Source organism: Pteropus vampyrus, unplaced genomic scaffold, assembly GCF_000151845.1.
Source record: "Pteropus vampyrus isolate Shadow unplaced genomic scaffold, Pvam_2.0 Scaffold135, whole genome shotgun sequence".
Classification (NCBI taxonomy): domain Eukaryota; kingdom Metazoa; phylum Chordata; class Mammalia; order Chiroptera; family Pteropodidae; genus Pteropus; species Pteropus vampyrus.
Window position 1 is genome coordinate 1,011,715 of NW_011888916.1, and position 18,235 is coordinate 1,029,949.

Sequence of the window (18,235 nt, forward strand, 5' to 3'; positions counted from 1 at the left end):
TGTGTTATAAGCCACGTTCATCTGGTTAAAACTTTCCATCGAATTCCAGAGAATTCTCCTTCCATGTCACAATAACTCACAAGCTACAATCCTTCTCATGCCCATTTCAATAAGCAAACTTCAGGTAGAGTGCCACATTTATTGAAGTATTTATGTATTTCTTAACCATTTAACATGTATAAAATTATGTTACCATTTATATTAGATCCCTATCTTTTTTATGTGTCACTGATGAAGTTTGAGTATTGTGCTCCTAATGCCATTTTTATTACAACTTTCCATAGCATGGTGATTTTTAGGGACATATATGTTGCATTATAGCAGAACAACTGAGTGTATCATTTAACATTCTAGAATTGGTCCAGTTCTGTACATTTCCACTGCTATTAATCTAATCTGTGGTTCTCATGCTAGGATATAGTACCTCTCTACTCCTACCCATCTAGGCCATTAGAAAGGTATGTATATATGGGGAGAAGGGACATTTTTGATTGTCACAATGACTTGGAAAGGGTGACTATTGGCATTCAATGAACAGGGGCCAGGGATGCTACAAGTTCAGCGATGTTGCTCACACAACGATTTCTCCCATCCGAACATGCCAACTGCACCCTAATTAAGAAAAACCAGTACTGGTCCCCTATATCTACTCTTAGCTCTCTCTACCCTGAAGCCAGAGAGAGCTTTTTCAAAGTGCAAATCTGATGATGCTTCTCCTATGTTTAGTACCCTTTAGTAGTAGCTTCCTTTTACCCTAAGGATAAAAATCAAAATCTGAAGTGTGGTCTATAAGCTCCTGCTTTCCCCTCCACCTTCATCTCATGTCACTCTTCTCTCTTCCCCACATCCACCGTGCTTCATGCAGTCATTACATTTAACAAGTAATGATTAAATATCTACTGTGCGCCAGGAACTATTCAAAGCGATGGTGACAAAACAGTGAACAAAAGAGACAAAAATTCTCTGCTCTCATGGAACTTACATTCTAGTTCCATGAAGCTGCCAGGCTTTTCACCTCAGGGCCTTGCCACATGCTTATTCATCCTTCAACTCCTATTCATCCTTCAGATCTCGACTTGGCCACCCTTCCTCAGAAAACCATTCTTCGACCCCGTCCCACTAGGTCAGGTCCTCTGATGAAACAAAACCATGACTGAATTTTTTTTAGTATTACAACACAACTGAAATTATTTAATATCCATCTTTTCTGTTATATCTCCTGGGCCTAGCACAGTACCTGGAAACTCAGAAGAAACTCAATATTTGTTTATTGATAAAGATGAGTGTTTCTATATGTGCGTGTGTCTTTAGACTTTGTGAATATGTATGTATAAATATATTCATGTTTGTGTATAATTTCATATATTTCTGCAGGTGACTGTGTATATACAAGTATGCATATATGGGTATCTACATACAATTTTGGGTATGCCCACTTGGGTATGTTCATTCACATGTCTAAATGTGTGCATATTTATGCATGTGTATGTGTGTGTGGGTATGTGTATTCTTCTGGCCCCTCAGTGACAGCTGTGACCTCATGGAGGGAGCTGGGAGCAGAGCCGCAAGTCTTCTCTAAGCTGGCAGTTCAATAGGAATATAAGATCATTTGATGACACTCCAAATGTCAGCAAACATTGGCTTGCTCCACTCTGCTACAGGGGAAGTAGATGGAGGCAGGAGATGTAGAAACCTGGTCATTGAAAAGCTGCTCTTGTCTACAGCCACGCCACCCTGAACAAGCCCGATCCTGTCTAATCTTGGAAGCTAAGCAGGGTCAAGCCTGGTTAGTACTTGGATGGGAGACTACCTAGGAAGACCAGGTGCTGTAGGCATAAAAAATAAGGGATTGTAAACTGACCTTGCAATCTGTGAGGTCAACTAAGGGTTGCCTCACCAAAAAAAAAAAAAAAAAAAGGAAAGAAAAGCTGCACTTTCCTGATGCAACTCACACCATTTCTGAACAGGAGAGGGCAGCTGAAAAACAACATTTTGCCTCTTCTCAGAATAGAAGACTTAGGAAATGGGGATGATAAATTCAGTCCCAGTTACTCATACACTAGGCAGGTCTAGGAGGCCAAGCAGACCAAGACCCTCTCCACCTTTTTTCATGGGGCAAAGCTCTGTAGGGGATTTGAGGAGGAGAGAAGGAAGGAAAGAAGGACAAAGTAAGATCAAAGACAAGGGAGGACCCTATAGACAGTCAAGGGATAGGCCACACATGAAGAAAGAAGGCATGGCATTAGGCTTTTGCACAATACTTCCACAACCTTGACAATGACCTCTCGGGCTTTGCTATTATTGTTACTCTTTTTAAGGGAACAGGAAGCTTTGTGCAGCCTGCACCAAGGTCACGTAGTAATAAGGTCAGAAAGATTACCATGTCCCTGGACCTCCAGGGCCCTGCAGTTGAATGGCTGCTGGCAAGGACTGGACTAAAATCTGGAATTAAGACATCTATCTATCTTGCGCCTTCAAGCACAGCTGGAACATGATATGGCTGGAGCACCAAAAGGAAGGAGTTAGACCCCTTATGGTTCCTAGACCTGCTCAGTTTATCTCCCAAGAGGCAACCGCAAGGCCAACTAGGAATAGAGTCCTCAGTTTCCCCTTGTGCCCATTCCCCCTCTAAGGCTCAGCACAGTCTGGCAGACAACCAAGCTAAATAGGCTCAGGACAGCCCGCCTCTACCCCCAGTTGCACCAAGGTAGCCCTGAGTGGCAATGTTACCACATGGGTCGGCTGCTTTCCTGCCTTTCTGCCAACAAACCTAGAGGCAGGGAGCTATCCATATACCAAAAAGTCTAGTGAACTTCACAGAGCAATTGTTCATGGTCAGCGCCTGCCTCGCCTGGCCGGGCCTTCACATTGCATTTGCTGAGGCCAGCGAGCAGCCTCAGATGCACTCTGACAGCTCGCACGCCGTCTTCTAGGAGCACAGGCCTAGCCACACCCGCTCGAGCAGCACTGCCAAGTCCCGTGTGAGAGGGTCTCAATGGAGCCAGCTCTCAAAGACCAGCCAGCCAGCCAGCAGTCATTCCTGAGCACATACACTGTACCTAGCCCTGAAATGGCCATCAGGGACGTAGAAAGGAACCGAACTCAGTCTGTGTTCCAGATGGACATGTCCATAAGGAAACATACACAGACTCCATTTCAACACTCTAAGATCCGAAGTGTCGAGGAGCCTAAAGGCAAGAGACTGACAGTTAAGCTTCTCAGTAGAGTGATACCTGAGCTGAATCTTCAAGGAGAAAGAATATGCCTGATGAAGATGACTGGGGTACACTTCAGAGAGAGGTAAGGCCACACACAGGCCACGGCCCGAAGGTAAGACAGAACCTGGCCTCCTCAGCCAAAGATGGCAGGTAGGAAGTAGCTGTTGTTCAGGTGCACGAGAGATAAGTAGGAGAAGTGGGCAGGGGTCAAAGTCCAAACGAGCCAGAGTGCAGAGGACCTGCATACCAGGGGAAAGCAAGGAGTTCACAAATATTGCCACAAAGAATGGACGCCCTGAAATCTATGAGAAAAGTCCAAGGTCATTCTCTCCCACTGTTACTCCATATGCTCGCTTAGCTCCAGTCCCACATACACCAAAGGGATACTGCTCCCCCTGCCTAGAAAGCCTTCTCTCCTTCTCAGATCCATATCTTGCCTCCCTTGAACATGCCCAGTTTAAGACTAAAATACTTACAATCCTAGCCTGATCCTCCAATAATCTATCCCTTCTCTGAGCTCCCTGGGAGCCACTACTACTGACCAGTGGTATGTATGGGGTTCCTGAGGATGCTTGAGGGCTGTTGATCTTATGTCAGATGGATTTATGGGGATGAGCCTCCCTAGTGAATTGGGCCTCCTGGAGCAAGAATCCCACCAAAACGGAGATCTGGGGAGTCTATTCCTATACCTCCTTTCTTCTGCTCACCTAGGAAGTACAGCACACACTAGATAAGGACAGTTTTATGGGTAATTCACCCTCTGCCAGGGCCCACAGCCTCAACCCACTCCCCTGGTGCCTGGTGCTGCATTAGTGCTAGTGTCCTCCATTATGCTCAAAGGGAATGGGCCCTAGTTTCCACAGCCCTTCTCATGCAAGCAAGGATGTGCTGTGGCTAGGCAGGACCATAGCCAGCCTCAACCAACTCTACCTCCTAACCAGAAAAAGATACCAGGGCCAGTCAAGAGGGTCAGAGGCCACACTCATGATCACATTAAAGGAGGATACTTTCCCGGAGGCTCAGCTAGCACCACATCTCTTTTAGAGGTAATGCAGCTTAGCGTAGAAATTTAGCTCAGAGATCCAGTAAGAATTTGGAAAACCCCCTGAATTGGGACTTTTCTGGACATCTGGCTGACACAAAGTAGGGAAGTATTATACCCCACCCAAAAGCCTGGTCCCCAAGCTCCCCACTCCTGGAAATAACCACAATCTTCTAGTGCATATTAGCTAGGGAAGAGGAAAGAGGGAAGTTGAGAAAAAAGGAGAACAAAAAAGAAAAGGAAAGAGATGAACAACAAAAAGAACAGAACAGAAATAAAAAAAGACAGCAAGGGAAGGGAGACCTGAGGCACAGGAGGACCAGAGGAAGCACCCAAGTGTGGCTAAGACACAGTACCTTTTTCAGATTAATCCACTGCTTGAAGTAATCTGCCACTGGCAAGCCCAAGTACTGGCACTGGCCTGGGAGCCTACAAGAAAGGGAAGAGAGAACAAGTTGGGCACAACCATGTCCCAGGTACGGAGTCTTAAGCTAGGAAATCCAGTAGAGTCCATAGAACAAACAGACCTCAAAAGGCCAATCCATTAGCCATGGGTCCCGCCCCACCCAAGAAAGGCACCCCGACTCCAGCACCCTGGACACTACACTCCAGATCCAGCCCTCAGATCCAGATGTGAGAATCTTAAGACTCTATTCGAAATAATATCTACAATTTTTTGATTGCCTACAATATATTAAGTATCTTATTTAAATTTTCACATTACTCTTCAGACTGCTACTGTGAGCTAGGTACTATGGCCTACATTTTACAGATGAGAAAATGAGATTCAGAGGGGTTACACCTAAGGTCCCACAGATAAAAAACGATAGTGCCAAGAACTGAACCCAAGCCTGTGTCACTCCAAAGCCTTTGTTCTTTCCAGTGCACTAGTTTGTTATTACTATTTTGTTATAGCAGAGAGGCAGAGATGAAAGACAAGAGGGGAGAGAGAAAGAGAATGTGATTTAGAGATAGTTGGGCAGGGGCTTCGGTTCTCATTTAAGTCTCTAGCAACAGGCTTTCTGTAGATAGAGAAGAGACCATGCAGGTAGATAAGAAGGGGTCAGAATTTAAACCAAGAATCTGTTCTCATTTTTTCTTTAAATTAGAACTTATAACTATCTCCCCTTCTAGCTGATAATGTCATTTCACCCACACAAATCCATTCACCCAAACATTTACTGACGTTTAATAAGAGTCGGGCACTTAGGACTCAAAAAGTAAGACTTAACTCCTGCTGGTAAGGGGCTCACAGTTTGTTCAGTGGAACGGACAATAAAAGAAATAGACAAAAGAGCATTAAGTTAGAGCACTGAGGTACACGGAAGGATGAAAGAAGATACTAGGAGTATCAGCTGGGGAAGATGATAGTTTTCTTGCTAAGAGAAGAGCTTGGCCACAGGCAATGGAGTATGGCTGAAGAGTTGTGATTTACGAAGACTGTTCTGAGGCAACAAAAATAAAGCATTAAAAAAGCTGGGTAGTAGTCAGGAGACTAGACAGTAGTGGTAGAGACAGAGAGCAAGCAACAGATATTGGAGATGTAAAGAAGGACGTGGTGACCAAAAGGGATGTGGGGCCCAGTGAGAGAAAGTGATAGAACCCAATTCAAAAGGTTGTGGCTTGCCTTAACTTCATGCTACTCACAGATATAAAGAAAGAGGCCGGGGCGGAGAGAGCATATTTGACATCCAGAGCCGACCAACATTGAGTCAATTTTATTATTATTTTTAAATTCTCTACATACAGTGTATTTTCTTTCTGCCCAAACCACTGCCTCACCCCTGGTATACCACTTGAAGGAGGCATGAGTTTGGGAATGCAGTTTTAAATAGATGCCTGACACATGGTAAGCACTCAGTATCTGTTGAGTGTGAGGTACCTAGGAGACATATGGGATGATATCTAAGGGGCAGCTGGAAATCCAGATTTGAAGAGAGGTCTGGACTGCGAATATAAAATACCAAGTCATCTATATAATTTAAGTTAAATTAAAGTCATGAGAATAGATAAGATCACCTGGGAAGAGTATGGAATGAGAAGAGCAGAGGGCCCACGTCTCATAAGTTTTACTGAGCTAAAATGAAATCAGGCCACCCCATCAGACCATTAGCACACAGAAGAAACTCACTACTTCATGCAGCAGCCAGCTCTAATTTTGGACTCCTTCAATTCTTAGAACATCCTTCTTTAGTACTAAACTAAGATCTGTCTCCGTGTAACTTCCACCCGTGAGTCTGAAGTATGTCTTTAGAAATTACAGAGAATGAGACTTCCATCTCTTCCTTGCAGAACCCTCTCAAGATCTGAGGGCTCAAGAAGTTTCCCCCAGAGTTCCCTTCTCTAGGTCGCATACCTTCAGCTCCTTCAAGAACTCCACAGGAGATAATGTTCCTTGAGTCAGGACTCATCCGACCCATCCCCATTCCCAGAGGGCAGGACTTCTGGACCCTTTTCAAGGCATTGGTTACCCAAGGTCACACATGCTCTTTTGACCCCACTTCACAACCCCCGTGGTCAACCTAAACGACAGTGAAAGCAAGTTTCCCCTTTCTGGACTCCTATATATAACTGATTTTTGAACTTAAAATGCAAGTCATTAGTGTCAAATGCCATAGTGGTCAAGCCAGATGTGAGCTGAGGAAAACCCAATGAATTTAGAGTCAGTGGGCTGGTGAGAGCAGAAGGCAGCCTGCAACATGTTTAAGAGTGAGTAAGAGATAAGAAAGTGGAGATCACAGCGCAGACTTCTTTTTTTAAAGAAGCATGGCAATGAGAATTCATTTGAGATGACAGATTCCACCCCAGAAAGTTTCAGAACAGTCCGGTCCTCCCTCCATTACTCTTCAATTATTTGACAGACTCTAATAGGGAGTTGATCTCCATGTTTCAAGCAGTACAGTAAGGATTTACTTCTCTAAGACCTGAGATATCTTACCCGAAAGAAAGGTTCCTTTCAAACACCCAGGTGGCAAAGTGACATTAACTACAACCAGTCAATATCTTGAAAGGGAAATTCTGGCTGAGGCAAAGATGATGAAGGGGTATCTATGTAGGATATGCCTTGGGAACCAGGGACCAAGAATATAAGAAAGTCAAGCAAGGTTTTGAAGGATGAAAGGTAGCCTTAGGAGCTAGAATGTGGTTGCCTAAGAAGCAGAACTGTAGTATTTGGATAATTTTGTTGCCTTCAATTTTTCTTTCATGTTCTTTAACCTTGGTGTTCATGAAAATGCTTGCTGAGCTCAGCTATTTTTGAAAAATCCCATTAGGGCCTGTGAGTGAAGGGGTCACTAGAAGCAGCAGAATCTACAAAGGACTAGGTCAGGGGGACTGGCCAGCAAAAGGCAGGGGTCTTGGGGTGCCTATATCATTCTCCCTTAGCGCCAACCCTGGCACTCCGATTCTTTTAGTTGACACAGGCCAGGAGTCCTATTGTCTGTGGCTAGCCCTGAGGAAGAGGGAGGCTCCCTCTTCAGCAAAATTTCAAAGGTAGACATCAGCTGTCGACATTTCTACCCAAGTAGAAAGGGTCTAGCTCCATGCCTAGAACCATGCCTGTTCCTCTTGGAGGTTGACCTATACCAGAGGGGCCACTTCGAGAGAGGACCAGACAGACAGACTGTCGGGTTGGGTACTTAGCCTCAGATATGGCTCAGTGGCAATAATGAATGCTGTCTATACTCCATGGCTGACTGAAGCAAAGGAGAATGGGACTATCATTCCCACTCAGGGCTCCAGTTATCTGCATGTACACATGCCATTTGCAGACTCAAAAGGATTGTGGTTGTGGAGTCCTCTAGCCTGTGGGTGGTCCTAGCCCTGTGAGTCCAACATACAAGCACTACAATGTAGCAGGGCCCAGGCCCATCTTCACGACACAGAGCCAAATACCAGAACTTAAAATTCCAGGTGCCTCATAGGAAGACAGCTACATATTTCTATGACAGAACCCTATCCCAGCTTAGAATGCACCAAGAGAATAACCCTGAGGAAGGTGGGTTAGAGTAGTCATCATCCCCTACATAAAAGAGGAAACAGGCCCAGAGAAGAAAAAGGATTTGCTTGAACATAAAACAAACCAAGAGCAGAACCAGAAATAGAATCTAAGTCTTCTGACTATACAAGGAGTCAGTCATGTAGATGCACTCAGAGCTCCTTAGAGTCTCTAGGAAGGCAAAGTCTAGGGCCTTAGAGAAGTAGGTAGCATGACAGTGACTGCTCAAGGTCACACGAAGGTCCAAGGTTCTTAGGATCCTACAGGTAGGGTCAGCAGGTATCAGTGGGTACATAGTTCCACTAATTTGGAAAGGAAAAAACCAAAAGTCCCCCTGGCACAAAGGGTCTGAATGCTGTGAGTTCCTACCAGATACTGATCCCAAGAAAAGAGCCACTGGCAGTGGGCCCTGGACTAGCCTGCGGGCATGAACGTGCAAGCAGGTTTATGGTGCCCAGGTCTCCATGCAGCTGGAATCACTGGGCACAAAGCTCCTCAACTGCCCAAACATCATCTGGCCATACTTATTACTGTTGCCCAATGAAATTTTATGCACCAAGTCCACAGGTGTGATTTCCCCTTCTTTATGAGGGTCGGAATGACATCACTGATAGCCAATAGAAAAGAACCAATTATGTCCAGGCCATAAAAAGAATGGGTTTTTTTCAACCAAATCAAAACTTCCTTCAGCTTCATGAATGCAAGGGGCCCCCTTTAAGGAAGGGTCCCCCATTCCTGCCTGTGGGCTCTAAACTGAGCGATATCATCACTTTCCAAATACTGGGGCCTAGGGCCAGAAAGGGGCCCCGTCTTTGGCATTTACCATGTGGCCCTGCTTTTATCACACTGGCCCCCCAGGGTCATCTGAAGAGAACATCAAACCCTACCCTGATGCTTCCCCCTGGACAGGCTCCTTGCTACTCCATCCAGGGAGAAGTTAGAAAATATTGGGTACTCCTCAAGTTCCCTTATTACTCCTTTTAAATAACAGAACAGAAAGCAGAGAGCCCTCCTTGCTTAGAAAAAAAGAGAACAGTATGGAAGGAACAGGGGTGTGAGAAACTGCATCCCCCAACAAGCATACAGCACAAAGCAAAAGGAGCCGGGCCTTCCCCACCCACCCCTCATCCAGCCCCACCACCTGCAGCCCAGCACTGGGGCTGGGCCCAGACAGCCCTGATGGCAAACAGGTGTGACTAGTTGGGCGTCAGCCAAGGCAGGAGACTAGCTCATTAAGGGAACACCACCCTCGCTAATGGGCATGGGCAGGATGAAGCCATTGTGAGCAGGAGCTTAGCTTTGAAGATTAGGTGAAGCAGAGCTGGGGGCTCTGCTGGAACTGCTAGTCTTGAGTCGAGGAGGCCAGCAGCATCCATGGAGGTCTGACAGACTGGCAGACTCTGACAGCCAGGACCAGCAGGAGAGCAGGCACCAGTGCTAGGAAAGGTCACAGACACTACTCCTTCTGTGCTTTTTTCTGCAAGTCTTAGGGGCAACCCCAAATCAGGAAGATGCATGCCACTCACTTTTAGTAGACTCGAGCCCTTAAAGAGGAGGTGGTCAGCCAAATTTGGAGCCATATTTGACCCCTTTCTGCCTCCTGGACCCAGACCTTAGAGTGATGTAGGCTATCAGTTCTGGTGTCCAAAAGCTCTACGACATGCACATACTTACCCCATCTGACATGCAGAGAAAGGAAAGTGTTGAGGAGCAAAGGTGAAGAGCAGGGAGAAAGGCTCTGTCTTCTTCAAAATCACAGCTGGACAATGGAGGCACAGTAAGCCTAGCCTGGGGAAGGAGTTGGCCAGTAGACCCAGCCACCCAGATGAAACCTCCCACCAAGGGGACACCTATGGGGCAGGGGAGTGGGTTTCCATGCAGTCTCTCTACTTGCTCACTTCAATACAAACACTCCCACAGAATGTTGTTGCTGGCTATCCTACATATCAGAACTGCCACAATTCCAAGGCTGCTCCCGAAGTCCTGAGGCTGAGCCTCAAAAAAGTTTCCACTCCCACTGGGTCCCAGTCTGGGAGTCCTACCTAGTTAGAACCTCCACAGTGGCAGGATATGAGTCTGCATCCAGCGCTGGCAGGCTACCCCAGCCAAAGCTGCACTGAGCTGGGGACACAGCCCTTTGTCTCTCCTGTTTCCGTTCCTCCACCCAGAGGAGATAAACAGACCCAAGTGATAAACGGCCCGCCTTTCACGATCACTTTTCCTCAAGTTGAGGAGAGTAGCTGGTGATGGATGGACTGGAATTTGGTTATCAGGAAGGGCTGTCAGCCAGAGGTGCCTATCTCCTCCCCCACTACGCAGGGCATCATTACACTGTGGCATCGAGGTAAAATATGAGCAAGGGGAGGGAAAGGAGAAAGAGGGAAGGCTGGGCTTCCACACGGAGCAAATTGAGCAACAATGAGAGCAGGCACGAGGCTGGGACGTTAGTTATCTGCCCGTGACACCTTTTATCTCTACACAAATTGGTCCTTCCTCCCCCACTGCAGCCTCTTATACAAACAGAGGCAGGCACAATGTGTCACCATTGCAATAGCGTAGCAATTTAACCTGAATTAGTGAGGGGGTCAAGCCAGGAAATAGGGGTTTCTCATTTCAACAGGTTCCTTAGTCTCTGCTCTGAATCAGCACACTGTGGGGAGGAGGGTGGAGAGAAAGCAGACTCATAATTGAATTCACCCACTTGGCCACTGCTGATGTATAAAAAATTAATGCTTGCACTTCCTACTTATCAAAGCCAGTTAGTTTCCATCTCACCTCAGAGATGCGCCATGGCAGAAGACATGGCCCAGGCCTCCCTCGGCAGGCCAAGCACCCAACGCTTTCAGCCAGTTCAGGACTGGCAAGAACAGGAAAGGAAAGAAAGGTGCTGCTCAGAGACAGAAGCCCCATGCCAGCAATCTCTTCTAGAAGCCTATAGGACACAGTGCAGGGTAAGGAATAGGATGGGGGCAAAGGAGAGTGTAGGAAGCAATTACATTAAAGACAATCCTGGACAGCTTGAGAATACACTTGAGTCTACAGGCAGAAAAGGCATCAGGCTTCACCCTCCCCGGAAGCCGTCCAGAATGATTTTGCCAGTAACCCCCTCGCCAGACACACTCACACACTGACACCCACCCACACACAATGCTGTGTAGAAACTGGGGAAGCCAATGGCAACACTGATGGCACTGACAAGGCTAAAAGAGCAGGGAGCGGAAGAGCCTCCCCAGTGACTTCTCCATTGCAGAGCCTGGGGCTAGAAGGGCCCCTGATGGGGGGCAGGGTTTGGGAGGGAGAGTGCAGTACAACCCCCACCCAGCACATGGCTCTGCCACTCGAAGAGACAACTTGGTCAAGTGACCATGTGTCCTTAGGCAGGTTACATCACCTCCATGCCCTGCTCTGTGAAGGTTAAAGGAGCCAGCCAAGGGAAACATAGTGTATAAATTTAAGTGCTCGCTGAGGGATTCTGGCTATCAGGAGGTCAGCTGAGACCAAACCTGCAACGGCCTTTGGAGATGCTTCCAGGCCACCTGCACTGGGAAGACAGTGCCTTAATCAGGAAAAGGACACTGGAGAAATTTTGCGGAGGACAAGAGACAAAGGGGAAGTTCCAGAACCACTCAACAGATGCAAAAATGAATTTCAAGATGGTTGGGGGTGAGGGGAGGAGTTGTGGATGGAGGAGGCACCCTGGGATTCATTCTCCAAATCCAAAGCATTAGCAGGCACATACCAGGGAACAAAAGCCAATGCCTCAGTTTAGACAAAAAAATAGGAGAACCTTCCACCTCAAATGCCACCACATATTTACAAGTATCACTGAGACCTGGGACCCTCAGTGGGTAGTGGCCAAACAAGCCGGATTCCTATACTCAGGTAAGCTTCCAGGCCCACCCAGAAGATAACCACAGCATGAAACACAACGATCACTCCAGGAGAGACTACTGAGAAAGGGCCATCCCATTTCTGGTGATAGGAGGGCAACGGTGGGGGGCACTTACAAGACTCAGTCCTGTTTGCTTGAACATCTCCCCCCACCCTCAATCCCCACCATCCTTCCATTCTTCTCTGCCTGCCCACAGTCCTGAGAGAATGCATCGCAGACTTCTCAGCCCACTTTGCCCCACACTTGCCCCCATCCTCTGGGACGGCTGCAGGTTACAATTCCAACCACAGGCTTCAGAAAGATGATACACTTGCTGGAGCCTGCAAAGGGTCAGGAGAGAGTACTGTTTGAAATACCAGTGTGACAGCTGGCTCCTTGTCTGTCTCTTCCTCCCCTACCCCCCTCCCCAAACTTGTCATGGTACAAGAAGTCTATAAGCAGCCCATCAGCTTTAAATATCAGTGTGCGTGAAGCAGGAGCACGAGAGCGAGGGAGTGAGAAGCAGACAGCGAGCGCCTCTGTCGCCACTGCCTGTCAGGGAACACTAATGAATTTCACCATCAGCAGCCATGCTTCAGATTGGGGGTGGGGGTGAGGTGGGTGGGGGTAGTTTTCTAGGGAGAACTCTCTCAGTATTAAAAGATCTTTTCCCAAAGCCCTGGTAATACATGTCATTGCAGAGGGCCTGCCACTGGGACTTCAAGGCAAGGGAGTGGTCAGGACGAGCCCTCAGGTCTTCCCAAACAGGAAAGGAAGTGCAAGTGTGAGCCTGGAAGGAGCCGGCTGAGGCACACAATTAGAACCCTGACCACCATCATCCATGCTCATTCATAATGGCCTATAATGCTTGGTTTGGAGGACTAGGACAAGAAGGAAGGGCCTCAGGCAGGGGAAGATTACCAGCTGTGCCTTCCCTGCCAGACTTACTAACCACGCCACTTCCCATCAATTTCAGCCAACTCACATCACAGACAGGCAGGGGGCTCTGGACCTAGGGAAGGTGGGGTAAAGAAACTCTGGCACCAGTCCCAAAGGAAGCTTCCTCCCCTGACAGACGTCAGGAGCCAGAGCTTATTATAATCTTCATTTTATAGATGAGGAAATGGTGGTTGAGAGTAGTAATGTGACCTTCCCAAGATCTTACAAGTAGTAGGTAGTGGAGCCACCAGGACTTGAACCCAAGTCTCTTAATTCTTAATAAAGGCCCTGCTCTTTCCACAGTATCATGCGGCTTCTCTGAAGAAGGGCTGATCACCTCACTGTCTCCTATATGTCCTCTACTTCCAGGCCCTGCCCTTCCCCTCCATTCCCTTCCACTAGTACACATGTACCTCTGGTCTGGCATGGGCCACAGCTGCCATGTAGCACAGAGCTGGGCTCCAGGCCAAGGTGGACTCAGACTGGCAGAGAAAGGCCTGGGAGTGAGCCAGGCCATCACCTGGGAGTCTCCAGAGCTCAGAGGGCATGGTTGCAGGCATACGTCTTCCCTTGGGTGCCCTCTGCACAGCTCTGATCAGCAGTGTCTGATCTGGCAGTGACCTGCTATGCAGGGGGCAAATGACATTTAATTTCCTCTCGGTTTCCCTATGGTACAGACAAAAGGCCGTCACCTGCGCCTGGGTCTGGCAGCACAGCTGGAAGTGTTCCCAGACATGCTGCTCTGGAGAGTTCCCAAACAGAAACCAGAACACAGGCGAGTGCAGAGGGATGCCCCATAGGCCAGTCTGCCAGTCTTCCCAGAGAAAAGCAGCCCCCAATCCCCATTGCCAAGCAGTTGCTCGAAGCCTCCAAAAGGCTCTTTGTATGTATGTAGCACCTCTCTGCTCTACTGCTTGTTGGCCCATTTGCCAACTACTATATCTACTCCCATTTCTCTCACGTGGAGTCCACATGAATAACCACGCGAAGCACACAGTGTCACAAACACCCTGTGGAACAGTATAACATGCACCTATCCAGTGCCACAAATACCCCAGGAAATCAAATATCTCCTCAAATCCTCTCTAATGAAACAAGACAAGTGCCTCTCCAGGGGCCCTCCCAGGGCAATTCTTCCAGGGAAAGGACACAATGTGCCACCTGTTGTGACGGTGGGGTGTTGGAGCTGCCACCAGGACCTGGCCAGAGCTCTCTTTCCCTGATGAAATGGTAGAGGCCCCAGGAGACAGCAGGAAGTGGGGAAGGGAAAGGAGAGTGAGCGGGTGACGGGGGGGTTTCCAGGGCACTTTGGTCAGTGTCTCAGCTGATGAGCTTTTCTCTTTTCAGCCAGGAAAATCAGGAGCACCTTAGCAGTTTACTGTCTCCAAGATACCTCACTCATTCCCTACCTCGGTCTCCACTGGCCTGTGGCCATCTTGACCCTTTGCCTGGGCTGCCTTTGTGTGGCCTACAATGCCCTCTGGAGGCTCTGCGGAGAGGCATCCTGCAAGTGTTCAGAATCTGGGATGCATGTGACCTCTGCCCCAATACACTCAAGAACACACTTGTTCCCCTGACCTCCTGGCTGATCTCCTCTGCCCTGATCCCAGCTCTCCTCAATCCTTCAAGATGTGTGAGCACGTGGCCTACACAGAGTCACACTTTTGGGTGGGCATTAGAATAGGCTAGTGGTTTTTAAACTGTGCTCCGTGGAGCTCTAGGGTTCTAGTGGGGCACCAGGCTACTTTGTGAACTGGGGGAGGAGAAAGAATGGGCTGGTCCTTGTCCCAGCTTCAACCAGAACAGCTCAACTTTTAGAAATTTTGTAGTATTGGGCTTTCTTTAATATATATATTTTTAAAGTTTACTGCTAAAAATAATACTACCCACTCAGTCTCTCTACTGTGCTCCTCTGGGTTCTCACGGCATTCGTTTTGTTTCTTTTGCATAGCATTCTCACAGTCTATCTCGTTTAGCCTGTAATTAGTTATGCATGTGCTGCTCCTTCTGTCCTGATCACCTGACGGTCCCTACAGTCCCCAGCACAGTCCTTACTGGACCCAGAGCAGCTCTCAACAGGGGCTAACTTCAGGCTACTGCTAGAATGCCAGTGCTTCCAGGATACGCAGTTGTTAGCGCCTCCAGTGGCAGTTTCCAACAGCATTCCTTGCGAGAGAGGAGCTGCAGTGGGGGGCAAATGACATTTACAAGCAGGTCCTAGCGAAGATGTGTGGAACACACACTCTTAAATCAACAAATGGGGCACACCTGCTACCATCAGCAATCACCTAAGTCGACCTCCAGGGGACCAAAGAGACTTTTACATTTAGCCAATCTTTGGGCAAAATATAGCATATTCCAAAAGGAAATGTCATTCATTAGAACTTTCTAAACCCTGTATGTGGGACCATGGGAACACAGGATGATGCTCCTCAATTGTGTGCTCCAGGGTCTGCCCCCTGTAGAGGAATCGCTAGGCCTGGAAATGGGTGAAGCCCCTTAGCCCCATCAACCAAGCCCACTGTCTGGACCTCCTTCTCTGGCCAGCTTTGGGGAGGGGGTAGTGGGTAGGCAGGGGATTGTGCTCCTGCTAGCTAAAGCCACTTGTTAATAGGCCCTAGATTCCCTTATCCCTGGGGAAAGGAGGATAGCAATGAGCCCTCCACCCCCACCCCATACACACAGGCCTCCCAGCAGGGCCAGGGAGCACAGCCATTAGTGTGTGCCTCAGCAGACAATGGGGAGGAGAAGTCTCCAGAGCAAAGGACAACTGCAGCAATTAGAATGCAGGGAGGTTCAGAAGCTATTTAACTGGGTGACCCCTGAGGTCGTTGCATCTGACTCCCATCCCTGGATAAATATTGTATGAGGGGGGGAGGCGAGCGAGGGAGCCATCGGAGTGCTGCTCCTCCTTCCACTCCTTTCCCCACCCCGCACGGCTGCCTCCAGCCACACACACCAGAACATTATTTACAGCCTTGACAGTCAAAGCAATCACTCTGCTAACCAAGAGGGAATGGACAAAGTCGACTTACCAAAAATTAACTATGGCAATTGAAGAAGAAACCAGGACTGGTGGGGGAAGGGAGCTGAGACAACATCGAGATACAAGGCTTCTCCTACATTCTGGGTCACACTGGAGCAAATACTGTCACCCTAAAACCACTGGCAGATAAAGCTGGTCCTAACTGGCAGAGAGTAATCAGAAACAGGGCATGCTGCTGCCTTTTGGGGGTCCTGTAATGGAAAAACTCCTGGATCTTATCACTACCCAGGTGTTCTCTAGTAAAGACGGGAGTCCTAGCTACCTTTCCAGAGGAAGCAGGACTAGCCACATGCCACTTATCCAGCTGGTCCCTTAGCTGACCTAGTGGGGAAAAAGCAGGAAAGTCAGAGCAGAAAGGGGTCAGGGTGGGGGAAGAAGTGGAGAGTGTTTGAGTGCGGGCTATGCCTCAGCCCCCACATTGCTGCTCCTCCAGTCCTGCTCTAATGCACCCTGACATGCCTCTGAAGACAGAGAGCTGTTTGCAGTCAGCACCGTGATTTGTTAGTAATTATTTCCATGGTGTCACATTGCTGTCACTCTGTTAACAAAGAGACAGGCTGCCTCAGGCTGCCTGCAAGAAAGAATCGCAGAGAAAAAGGCCTGTCAGGCTCTCGGGATTCTCTGGGCTGGCTGGCTTTCTTTCCCAAACCAACATCCTTGAGGGCTTTGGAAGAAACAGTTTTACGGAACTAACAAGTCTGAGTCGTGTCACCCTTTAGCCAGGGACACTGAGAATTGATCCCACCCACTCACAGCCACCTTCTCAAAGACCTACAGAGCTAAGCCCCAGAGTCCATGGATTACTGAGCCATGGGCCACTATGCCAGCCAAAGCCTTGAGTTCCCTGGCCTTCACCTTCCAAGACTCCTGCTCCCTGACTTCCTCACTGGGGTGTTCACAGCCTCTCATGTGCTCTTAGGAGCCTGACAAAAGAAATCTATTTCAGAGCACACTGAAGCAGCCGCCCCGCTGGCATGGATGGTGGTTAGGGAGAACATGATGGCAGGGCACCTTCCTTCCTTGAATCTGCCAGCCACAATTCAGGATCAAAGCTGCACAGGTGCCAACGCCCCTATAGCCTCCAGGTGCCTGCACATCTGCAAGGAGATCCCCACAGCGTTGTCCTATCGTTCCCAGTGTCTGAATCACAGCATCCACACTTGGAGAACTGGTGCTTTGCTTTAGGACAAAGTAATGTTTCCATTACCCTGGCTGGGAATTAGAGGACAGATTGGCAAGCGCTGACAAAACAGAGGTCGCTCACTCACAGGCGTGGAAAGTTGAAGATTAATTCTCTCCTTTCACAGAGGGAATCAGACTGCTGGGTAGTGGGAGGGAAGCACCAATACTCAGAAACCCTTTCACTGCCAGGTAGCAGCAGCAGAAAAGGGAGACCAAAGCCCACAAGCCCTAGAGGCCCTGTCAAGGTGGCAAGTGCCACTGCCACCTAGTTCCTGCAAAATCTCACAGGACAGAGGAACCTGGACAAGACTGGCCCTGGGGTCCAAAAGGCAAAAGGCAGTGCTAGCTGCATTCACTGAAATGTAAACTCCATTGAAAGGAGGATGTTTTGGAAGTTTTAGCTCTTTGTTCACTGTTCTAACCTCAATACCTAGAACAGTGCAAGGCATATAATGAGTATTCAAAAAACATCTTCTGAAAGAATAAATGAGTCAGTATGTCTCAAAGCCCACTTCCAGAGGCCTGGGGCAAGCCTTTCCCTATCACAGGAGTTCAGAGAAGAAGGAAGCCAGTGCGGATTCCAGAAGAGACAGGAAAGAACAAGTGTCCAAGAGGCTGGAATTACGTTTTAAAAGATGAAGGGGATTGGGACAAGCTGATAAGCCTAGAGGGGTTCTCATATCAGATTGAACATCCACATACTCATTCAACAAATATGTATTGAAAGGCTAAAGAAGGTAGGTAGTTCGACAAAAGAATAAACTGCAGTATAGCAAGTAACTTAATGAAATATTACACAGCAATAAAACAACATGGATGAATCTCTCGTATGTTATGCTGAGCAAAGAAAGTCAGACACAGAAGAGTACATCTTGTATGATTCCATTTGTATGAATGTCAAGAACAAGCAAAACTAAATAAATAAAAACTAATATAAGTC

The 18,235-nt window shown here is 48.0% G+C and overlaps 1 protein-coding gene and 1 pseudogene across 11 annotated transcripts in view; one reads left to right on the forward strand and one right to left on the reverse strand.

The window, feature by feature from the left end:
* The window catches only part of ERI3 (ERI1 exoribonuclease family member 3), a 122,344-nt gene that overhangs the window by 53,296 nt on the left and 50,813 nt on the right, over positions 1 to 18,235 (reverse strand). For 9 of the 11 annotated variants that reach the window (XM_023535081.1, XM_023535079.1, XM_023535080.1 and 6 more), the window contains one exon: positions 4,617 to 4,689. The exons of 1 other annotated variant lie outside the window; for it this stretch is intronic. In XM_023535081.1, the coding sequence (XP_023390849.1) occupies positions 4,617 to 4,689 (73 nt within the window). Of the gene's footprint in view, positions 1 to 1,109; positions 1,134 to 4,616; positions 4,690 to 18,235 lie in introns of those variants that run through there. One more of the 11 variants, XM_023535077.1, reaches the window with a different exon arrangement.
* On the forward strand, positions 1,717 to 1,835 carry LOC111744483 (annotated as a pseudogene).